The following is an 11,083-nucleotide window of genomic DNA, read 5'->3' on the forward strand; positions in this document are numbered from 1 at the left end:
AACATACTAATTTCCACGTCTGCTTCACCTCTCGGATCCCACTGGAGATCCCTGCTCGAGTAACATTCGGTGAGGGAGTACACAAACCGATCAGCCACAACATTAAAACCACTTGCCTAATATTGTGTAGGTCCCCCTTGTGCCGCCAAAACAGCTCTGACCCGTCGGGACATAGACTCCACAACACTTCTGAAGGTGTCCTGTGGTATCTTGTACCAAGACGTTAGCAGCAGATCCTGTAAGTTGCGAGCTTGGATCTCCATGGATCAAGCTTGTTGTTCCAACACATCCCACAGATGCCAATACCATCCCACTCGATCGGATTGAGATCTGGGGAATTTGGAGGCCAAGTCAACACCTTGAACTCTTTATGTTCCTCAAACTACTCCTGAACAATTTTTGCAGTATGGCAGGGTGCATTATTCTGCTGAAAGAGGCCACTGCCGTCAGGGAATACTGTTGCCATGAAGGTGTTTACTTGGTCTGCTACATTGTTTAGGTAGGTGGTACGTGTCGCCACCCAAGTGCCGTTTTCAGAGCCTTCGCTCCCTATGTGCATCAATGAGCCCATGGACGCCCATAACCCTGTCACCGGTTTACCGGTCGTCCTTCCTTGGACCACCTTTGGTAGGTACTAACCACTGCATACCGGGAACACAAGACCCGCCGTTTTTGAGATGCTCTGACCCAGTCCTCTAGCCATCACAATTTGGCCTGTTTCGAAGTCGCTCCGATCTTTACATTTCATCAATTTCATCAAATTCAAGAACTGACTGTTCACTTGCTGCCGAATACATCCCACCCCTTGACAAGTGACATCGTAACGAGACGTTCAATGCTATTCACTTAACCTGTCAGTGGTTTTAATATTGTGGCTGATCTGTGTGTGTATATATTCAATTTATTTTCTATACGCTCACTTTTTTCCTCCGGCGAGGAAATGGACCAATGATGTCGAGGAGGTCGTATCCAGACTGCAGAACCCGCAGGGAGAAAGGCGGCCGACGGAATCCTGGTGGAATCACGTAAACGTGTTAGAGCTGCACACGGCTCGATTAGCTCTTCAGCACTTCCTGCCAGCCCTCAAGGGCCGACATGTTCTGATGAGGTCTGACAGCACGTCGGTGGCAGCATACATCAATCTGGTTCCTCCCCAGTGTCAGATGGTGAACCGTTGCCGGCTGTATGCAGAGCAGAACCTTCTCTCCCTCTGGGCGGTCCACATCCCTGGCTGCCTCAACCGTGGGGCAGACCTGTTGTCCAGGGGCAAACCCCCAGGCGTCAGACTGGCGCTTTCACCCCCAGGTGGTGGAGGAGGAGATCTGGATGTGGTTTGGCCGGGGCGGAGGTGGACCTGTTTGCGTCACGAGAGACTATTCAGTGCACGTTATGGTTCTCCCTAGGGGGGGACCAGCCCCTGTTAGAGATGAATGCATTGGCCCACCCGTGGCCATAGGCGCCAAAGTTACCAAAGGTAATTACCACTCAGGTCATTGTGTAAGTGGCCTTCTCTCCGCCACCTATTGAGTTGGGAGCAGGAGAGGCTTAACGCTTTGTGCCCGGTTCTGGCGCTGCAGTGTTATATGGACCGCACTTAGGCGTGGGGACCAGTTGTTTGTGTGCTTTGGCACCCAAGCAAAGGGTAGGCACCTGTCCAAGGAGCGGTTGGCTCATTGGCTGGTAGAAGTCATAGAATTGGCCTATAGGAGCCTGTCATTAGAGCCTCTCAGAGCCTGTGCACACACTCCACCAGGACAGTGATCTCCTCTTGGGCCCTCTTTAGGGGGGCCAAGAGTAGACACATGCCGTGTTTGGCGCACAGACCTGAGTATGCCATAAGAATTTTTCTCACACCTCCACTCATGTCTGGAACACACACACCAGTGGGGGTACGTTATTACGGGAACCTCCCTCAGGTGATCACCATAACATACTATACGTATGATGGTATACGGCCCCATGAGTATAAGATCCACAGTCCCTATGATAGGGAACGTCTAGGTTGCGTAGGCTACCACAGTTCCCTGAGGCGGGACCAGAGCTATTACTGTGCTGCAGTACCCTGCCCTTCCGAAGCGCTCAGCTACTAAAATGGAGGAAGCAGAAGTCCAGCCGCAATATATACCGCAGGGGTGGGACGTGAGTGTGGTGTCGTCACTTCCAGGCATGAATTTAGAGCGTTTCGATGGCGTGTGGGCCGGAGGCCAAAACGCAGAGAAAATACTACATTTTTAAAAATATCCATGTGCCTGTGGACAGGGCCTTGAAGCATTGGGAGCGTCATTCTGAGCTGTAGGGGTGAGACCTCCAACAAATTGTGCATTATACATTTTAAGGATCAATACAAAGTAATTTTGCTCCCGGTTCAAGCCAGTTATGGTTATTGGTGTTTATTCACAGAAACCATGGAAACAGCCACTTTAAACCTTGATATTTCTTATTTTAGATTTCACATGTTTTGATAGTCTATTTTGATAAAAGCTGCAAATTGCTAATGAGCAACCATACTGTATATTGTCAGCCTTTTTAATGTGTTCCATTTAACCCCTCAAATTGGTCCTAAACCCCTCTGACCACCCCTCTGACCCCCCCCCCCCCCCCCTCCAGGTGAGGAAAAACAGCACGCCACCGTTCTCGCTCTACAGCCAGCTGATGTGGCGCGAGTTCTTCTACACAGTGGGCACCAACAACCCACGCTTCGACCGCATGGAGGGCAACCCCATCTGCGTGCAGATCCCCTGGGACCAGGACCCCGAGGCACTGGCCAAGTGGGCGCAGGGCCAGACAGGCTTCCCCTGGATCGACGCCATCATGACCCAGCTGCGGCAGGAGGGCTGGGTCCACCACCTGGCCCGCCACGCCGCCGCCTGCTTCCTGACCCGCGGAGACCTGTGGCTCAGCTGGGAGTGTGGCATGAAGGTACTCACCAAAAAACATGCACACGCACAAAATTGTAATCCATTACAAGAAGATGGTATATAATTGAACCCCCAACCCCAAAACAACAGCTCGATATAATCTATTTCATGGAAAAAACACATGAATGGGAAAAGTTATTACTTTAACATTAACAACAGGACACTAACAATATGAACAATATGAAGTTACATAATAATGGATCGATGGCATATTGAAAAATGAACAAATAGATTAAGATGACTGACTCCTTGTTTTTGTTTGTCTGTTCTTTGTGTGTATTTGGAAAACTCAATAATAAGTACAGTGTAAAAAAATTTGAAACTTGTAATGTCGATACTTGGGAGTTATACAACCATTTTCCCACTTGAATGACGTACTTCCACCATAGAATTAGAATCAGTTGATTCCACCAGGTACATTTCATACAAAGAATTTGTCTTGGTGAGGATTGCTGCCTTTCTTCAGACTATTAGCATTTAGAAAAGAGCTTTGCAGTCCTGAAAAAAATCATATAAAAAAAATCTAATATATATATATATGGGGGTAGAGTGGGTCATCTTGTAATCCGTAGGTTGTCGGTTCGATCCCTGGCTCCTTCTGCGAGCATGCTTTAGTGTCCTTGAACAGGACACTTTACCCCTAACTGCACCTGATGGCTGCATCGGTGTATGAACAATTATAAGTCGCTTTGGACAAAAGTGCCTGCTAAATGGTGATGTAAACATATCAATATAGAATTGCATCGTGAGCCGTCTCATCAACATCCGACTGAATTGATATCGAATCGAGTCGTCAGATCCAGCCCAATCCCAGCACTAATTAAATTGGCATGTTATTGGTATTGATTGGAATTAATGAGAAGTATCTCTATGGAAAATGCAGGTCAGACCCCTTCCCATTCCACTGCCATTCCTCCGTCCCAAACAGCCACAGAATGTTCCTCACCTGCTGTTATGTGCCTTCTCCCTCTGGCTCCAGGTGTTTGAGGAGCTTCTCCTCGACGCCGACTGGAGCGTCAACGCCGGCAGCTGGATGTGGACCTCCTGCAGCTCCTTCTTCCAGCAGTTCTTCCACTGCTACTGCCCCGTGGGCTTTGGCCGGAGGATCGACCCCTCAGGAGACTACATCAGGTATCTGGCTGTCTATCTGTCTGTCTCTATGGAAAAAAATGTGTAAAAATGTGGAGAGATATTGCAAAAAGGAAAGAGGAGAGGGTGTGTCTGCCATGAAGAGACATCATAGATTTGATTGATTGATCAATTTTATTTCAGACAAGAAACACGCGAAATAACCATTATAGATAAAAAATACAATACAAGACATTTGGCAAATTCTTCACAAACAAATAAATGTACAGGTCTGAAAATTTTCTCCTAGCCATATTTAATATACTCTTGAGCTTATTTAGCTATTAACTTATGAATAATAATAACATTAGTAGTAGTACAGTAAAAGTAGTATTTGTCTCAGTATGATTATTATAATTATTAGCTATTATAAATTGATTTGTGTGGGAATCATGAAATCATGTCAGTCATACAAATAAAGTCAATCAAGCTTATAATAGTGTAATAACACCTATTGCAGAAGAGGCATTGTTTGGCATTGGATGTAAAACATGGAGCATAAGAAATTGGAGAGACTGATTAAAATTTGCCCCAACCTAACTGATGGGAACTCAACTACTTTGCGTTTTCTTTTCTGCAGCATTTATTCCCTCTTGGTTAAAAATTCCAATTCCAATTAAAGTCAGTGGCAAAACATATGATGATTGTGGAATCTACCGATCTTACAAACTGATCAGCTTAACTCGGCACGAACTGGCTATTATGTACTCACGGTGTCCGCGCGAGGTGCGGCCAGTTTGGGGCCTCTGGGGAGACATTTCTCCTGCTCGTCATTAGAACAAATAAGCTCTCTGCCCGGCTACATGTTCTTTTATCGATCCCCCCCCGGCAACAACCGGTATTGCTATGGAGACGATTGCGGAGATTGACATTTCGGCGCCTATAAACCATGGCCGACCCTCCGGGCGGTCGTCTTAATTGCTCGTTACTCCTCATTTCCCCCGTGAACTAGTTGAAGGTGACATAATAAGATTGACTGGCGGTGAGCGTCCGGACCTTAAACACAATTATGACGCTCGGGTGGATGTGTCTGCAGGCGCTACATCCCGAAACTGCGCGGCTACCCCGACCGCTACATCCATGAGCCGTGGAGCGCCCCCGAGGAGGTGCAGCGGGAGGCCGGCTGCGTGGTGGGCGTGGACTACCCCCAGCCCATGGTGGACCACGCCCAGCAAAGCCGCCTCAACATCGAGAGGATGAAGCAGGTCTACATGCAGCTCTCCAGCTACAAGGGACTCAGTGAGTGACACACCACCGCCTCACTGATCTCACACACAATCTGATGGATCTCCCTCCGGTCGCTTGGAATTGACGAGGGCACAGACTTAAATTCCGCACCAAATCAAGCGGGGTCATCACTCACAAACAAGGACTAAGTGGCTGCATGCAAATAAATGAAATCGCCATTAAGTCTTGAATGTTTACTCATGCACAGCATTTTTGGACGTTCTTCCTTGAACCAATCCAAACATGAAGTTATTCTCGGCAGTGAGACCCTTTTGTATTTCTACTGTTACACAGTGTATACTGGTGCTGCAGTGGCCCTTTAAGGCAGCGCTGCTCCTTTACCTTCACATAATTCCACCAACCGGACTTTTTCTGAACAATACACTTTCCCTATTGCTCAGATGACAATTTGATTCAAATGAAATTTCTTTGCATATTCTCAATGGCTGGACATTTAAACTACAGGACACCCACAATTATGAATGTGCAATTATTAAATGTGTTTACATTTACATTTACATTTAGTCATTTAGCAGACGCTTTTATCCAAAGCGACTTACAAGGGAGAATAACATTCAAGCTACATTGCGACATTCGTGTAACAATAAACACTGCAAGGTGGTGCTAAGTAATTGTGGGTTAGGAGAGGAGGTACTCACTTGAAGAGCTGGGTCTTCAAGTGCTTCTTAAAGACAGAGAGGGAGGCCCCCGCTCTGGTCGTTTTTGGCAGCTCGTTCCACCGACGTGGAACTACAAATGAGAACAGCCTGGATTGCCGTGGCTGTACGGCCGGCAGAGCCAGGCGACGCTCATTTGACGAGCGCAGCACCCGGGGGGCAACATGTGCTCTTACAAGAGCATTTAAGTAGGTGGGAGCGTTCCCAGCCATCACTCTGTAGGCCAGCATCAGAGACTTGAACCTGATGCGAGCAGCTATGTGTTAGTTGTGTTGACAGGATTGCCATCATCTCCTAGAGTATTATCAACGACTCTTCAGGGTGCAACACTAACTTTTAAAAGTGTTTGCCAGGTTTGAAACCAGGGATCAGCCCTTGGTTGCCGAAATTGAAAACATGATGCCATTTTTAGTAATTAAGATACTACGCAGTTATACGTTGGCTTAATGATGATAATGCGACATAAAATAATGTTTAAAAGCTTTATTAGGGTAACCGAACAAAATGTTTTAGTTTGTGTTTTATCTGATACTTGAATTTGAATCTTCAGAGGGGGAAAAACACAAAAGTCAAGACAGACAAGAGCAACCAACTCCTCTGGTCACACTTGGCCTGAGCCTTAGCCTGTGTCTCTGTCTCTCTCTTACACCAACTGTACATGTATGTACAGTACATACTCACCACACAGACAATAATAATCGCAACAGTCTTGTTTGTCCCCTCATTGTTAACAATGGTAAATGCATCTTTTCATTTAAAAGTATCTCTCCACCAGATGAAGTCTGAGCAATGCTCATTATTATTGCTGTCTGTCTCAAAAGATAAGAAATGTTTATTGTACTTTAACGGCTATATAATGACAAATTTGACCAAATTGACAGACTAAAACTAAAAGCACTTTCTGTATATTTTTTTATTTTATTTTAGTTAGTTTTGTAAGTATGACGTAATAATGCCCACAGTACGCTTCAGAATTTCTACTAATGTACCCGGGTGTGAGGTACACAATATTGTTTCAGTTAGTTTTCATTATTTTTCTGTCTAGTTTTCACTAAAATGTTTTCACCACCTAGCTTTAGATTTTAACTGTACAGGGATGCAAACGATGTATGGTGAAAAAAGAGAGAGCTACTCGAAGTTCCCACAGGTCTGAAATGTACTTGTAGTCGTAGCCGATGGTTTTCCGAGTTCCAATGAACACGTCACTTCAGACATGCATTACAGTTTTCTGAGCCTGTGAACACAGCATTGCTCCCTGCTTTAGAGCGCTTTCAAACGGAGACTAAAGCCGTGTCCGAGTGTTCTAGCGTTATATCAGAGAACGAGTCCACTAGATAATCAATCGTGGATGGTGTCGTTTTCTCGGACAGATAAAAAATGAGGGTCGCCGCACCCCCCTCCCCTCCAAATAAAAAATGGAAATGCTTCAGATCGATTTGGACGGCTCACACAAGTCACACAAATTGACGTGGGAAAAAAAGCGTCATTCGCCGAAAAGCGAGTTGTTTGTACTACCCTGACTGTAATGACCTTGCTCTACTGCCGCCCACTGTGATTGCCTCTTGGGCTGACAGGAGAGACGCTCCGCGGTGCGCTGGGATTTTATAACTCTGAGCAGGACGCACACTTTTACTTTCCCTGTGTGGAAATGTGATGTTTTCACATCGCAGATGACGAAGAAAGGCATTAAAACGTGAGTCTTACAGGTGAAAGATGAGACCCGTGGAGGCTGATATAGGAGCTTTGTGGGGCACTGAACTGAATAGAAAAATGAACAAATAGTCGCATCTTTGTGTTGAACAGCCAAATCCAGTTCGACTGACAAAATGCTGAGTCGGGGACAGACCTACTAAGATCGGATGTTCATCTGCAAAATGTAACTAAATTAGCCTATATTAAGTTAACAGAGCAAACGTTACCCCCTGCATGCCTGATCCATCCTGTAGCTTATCAGTCGCACCAAATCAGATTGGCCTCCCAGGACTTCAAAAATGTCAGTTTTGTTTTTCGTTCACATCCATCTGTTTTTTGTTCGTTGAATCAATTTGCACATTTGTTTGTGATGTTGGCGGGTTAGTAGAACTTTACCACCACCGTCAAACGCCTTAATTTGCTTTGCCGTCTCTATCACGCGTGCGAGAGAAAAATGCTTCCGATCATTTATTTTGAATGAGGACAAAGGCCTCTACCTCCAGAGGGGGAGTTTTTTTTTTTAAAAGCACTGTCTCAGTTTTCCCAGGAACCCCCCAACTTTATGTAAAGAGAAATGTTCTTTCTCACTACAATGTCAATTCTAACATGGAAGAACCAGATCACATTCGGCCCTGTTTACCTTGTAAGGAGATGAAGAATAACCACCGGGGAGCCTGGAGGTGCATTGTAAGGGATTGTTATCCGCCTCTGCCAGGTCATTTAAAAGTTCCTGTGAATTGACTGTTTGAGGTTGGCATCCAGGGAGACAGTTGAGGGACACAGACTTGTAAATGACTTCTGACCCAAGCCACACCTTCTGTTGTTGTGTAAAGCCCTCTTGATCAGAAATAAGATCAGACTGGTCAGAGCACTGCTTTGGAGCAGTACGGAACCTTTCTCTTTATTCTGCAGAATAAATAATCTTGAATATTCTCAGTTTTTGTTTTCCTGTAGCGGGCAGATTAACCTCACCGATCAATGCAGAAGAATTTCTTCCACAGGTGCCTGTGCGCACCGGTGCGCACGTCAATAATCTCGCCAACGCACGTGCAGCGTTCTGGTTCCACTGTAACAGCAATATTTAAATACCACTAATGCAACAAATTCATTTATTTTTGGGTGAATGTTTTACTGTTTGCTGTCCCTGGTTGCCAATTAAGTCAACCTGGTTGCCGAGGGCAACCAGGCCCCTCACTGATAAGTAGAAAACACTTATGTTGTATAACCCCGGTTCCCAATTCATGCAACCAACCAACCACACACACACACACACACACACGCAGATTTGGTTTCAGCTGGATAGTCAGCAATGTCTATAGCACTTGACACTAGACAAAGATTTTGTACCCTGTCGGGGATCCTTTTGCTTCATGCGGTTTGGACCATTTGAACCTCAATGTCTCAGGAAAAACACCTCAAAGTTACAATGCCTACAGTCCTCGGTTTTCAGAGGTAATGTGGACAGATGTATTATGTCCATGATGCGTCACCCTGGGACCCATGGTGGAGGGTTCTGTAAGGCAGGGTGAGGCTGGGGGCACTCTCTCACACTCTCACAAAAGGGCCAAAAGAAGGCCACACAGTCGCTGGATTTAAACCCGGCGGAGCCCAAATAACCGCGCAATTTATCATAGTTTACAAAGGTATTACGTGATTGTGCGTTTTGTTTTTTTTATCTTCAGTAAAGTACACAAATGATAATAATTTTATATAATATATATAAGTATAATTACTTGTGTTTATAATTAATTAATTGATTTGTTTTTATTTAAATATATTTTTTAATAATTATATTTTATTATGTTTTATATATTATTTTATATCTATATATTTTTTACATGTAGTCATACTTTTTTGCATTATTAAATCTCAAACTGACAACATTTATTTTGGATTTGCGGTGGATGTTGACCGTTTCTGCCCACGTGTGAAGAGTGGCGACTACATTTCTGCACTTAGTGTGAAGACATTCAGCAATCCAGTTGGCTCCCCTCCGCCTGTTTTGAAGAGCTTCTTAACACCACCCCACTCCTCTCTCTGTGTCAGGTCTGCTGGGGTCCGTGTCCACACTGCAGGAGGGAGTGGAGTCCTCTCCACCCGTGGACACATCGGAGGCTGTGGGAAACTCAAAAAGTCAGTCGATATTCATCCCGTCAACCTGCAGATACATGTGATAGATGTGATAGAATAGTAGCTGATAGAATGTTATAATGGAAATACGGTGTAGAATAATGCAAAGTCACTGCGAGTCACTTTCCTACATTATCCACATTCATTTTACACTAGCGTTTGTTTGTTTTTTGTTTTTTTTCCCTCTTCTTCTTCACTTGGACTATGGGGGGGTCCCACAGCTGTACCTAATGCAGGGTCACCACCAAGGAAGAGGAGCTCTCCCACTCAGGAGAGGTGTCCTCCACCCAAAATTCCCTGGTGCAAGAGCTCTGAAAGACAATGAAAAAGGTAAGTGGCAGATTGAAAGGTTTTTATATCGGAAAAATGGAGATCTGTCGAGGCATTTACTCTGATAGGATTATAACTTTTTTAGATACTTCTGAACTCTCAATATTCGCAGCATGCATTCATATCGTCAATACCTGGCATTTAAAATGTTACGTTTTACAATTTTCTGGTTTTCTGTGTAATTTTCAGACTGTTTACAAGTTGAGGACATCACGCGATCGAGCCCTCAGCAGAAAGTAGAGAAACCGCACCTTCGCACACTGGACACCACTGCACATGCAGTGACTGAAAGCAGTGAATGTTACCAAGTAAAGCAATGACTATGATTATAACTAATAAATAACAAATGTGAAATGTTTTTGCTGATAGTTATAGAAATACGGCTATGATAAATGGACACCAGTTAAAGAATAGGTTGGCCATTTTCCAACTTGGGTCTGATTGAAATATAGGTTCCCATTATTTAGAAATGTTCATAGCACAAACGCTTTACTACTGAGAAACGTATTGCTCTGCTACAGCATGTCACAGTGATTAAGTGCAGTACAATGGGGCAAACGTGTAAGCTTTAGAAAAAAGTCATTCTCTTTTTGAAAACAGGAAACTACCTAATTATGATCCAAAAGTCTTTATTTTATACAAAAAAAAATGTTGCAAACCATGGATTTTATCAGTTTTGGGTTTTTTTTTTATTGCCTTTTTCCGCACTTATAATTATACTTTCATTTAAGAGATTAGAAACAGGAAGTTGGGCGCTTGGTCCTGGCAATCTGCTGTAGCCATCATTACGATGTATATGGACTGCGGCAATTTCAAAAGGTTGTTTGAAATAAAACATCATATTACTGTCATTCAGAACATGGAAAAACAATGCACTAAAAAGGCGATTTCATGGTTTTTTTTTTTTTTTTTTTTTTTTTAAGGCTTAAAGGTTTGACCCATTGGACTCCATTTAAGCATAGAGAAGCTGCAGCAGAGTGG

General features: G+C 44.3%; 1 protein-coding gene across 1 annotated transcript in view; it reads left to right on the forward strand.

Annotated features, from left to right (window-relative positions):
• LOC307228584 (cryptochrome-2-like) overlaps positions 1-10,596 on the forward strand; it is a gene marked incomplete at its 5' end in the record, with an annotated part of 20,027 nt that extends 9,431 nt beyond the window's left edge. The window contains 6 exons of the mRNA XM_079998291.1: positions 2,608-2,919; positions 3,898-4,049; positions 5,083-5,285; positions 9,689-9,775; positions 9,994-10,102; positions 10,292-10,596. Coding sequence (XP_079854417.1) covers positions 2,608-2,919; positions 3,898-4,049; positions 5,083-5,285; positions 9,689-9,775; positions 9,994-10,097 — 858 coding nt within the window. The 3' untranslated portion in view covers positions 10,098-10,102; positions 10,292-10,596. The remainder of the gene's footprint in view (positions 1-2,607; positions 2,920-3,897; positions 4,050-5,082; positions 5,286-9,688; positions 9,776-9,993; positions 10,103-10,291) is intronic.
• Between the last annotated feature and the right edge of the window lie 487 nt (positions 10,597-11,083).

Source organism: Zeus faber (genome assembly GCF_960531495.2).
Source record: "Zeus faber genome assembly, chromosome: 3".
Classification (NCBI taxonomy): domain Eukaryota; kingdom Metazoa; phylum Chordata; class Actinopteri; order Zeiformes; family Zeidae; genus Zeus; species Zeus faber.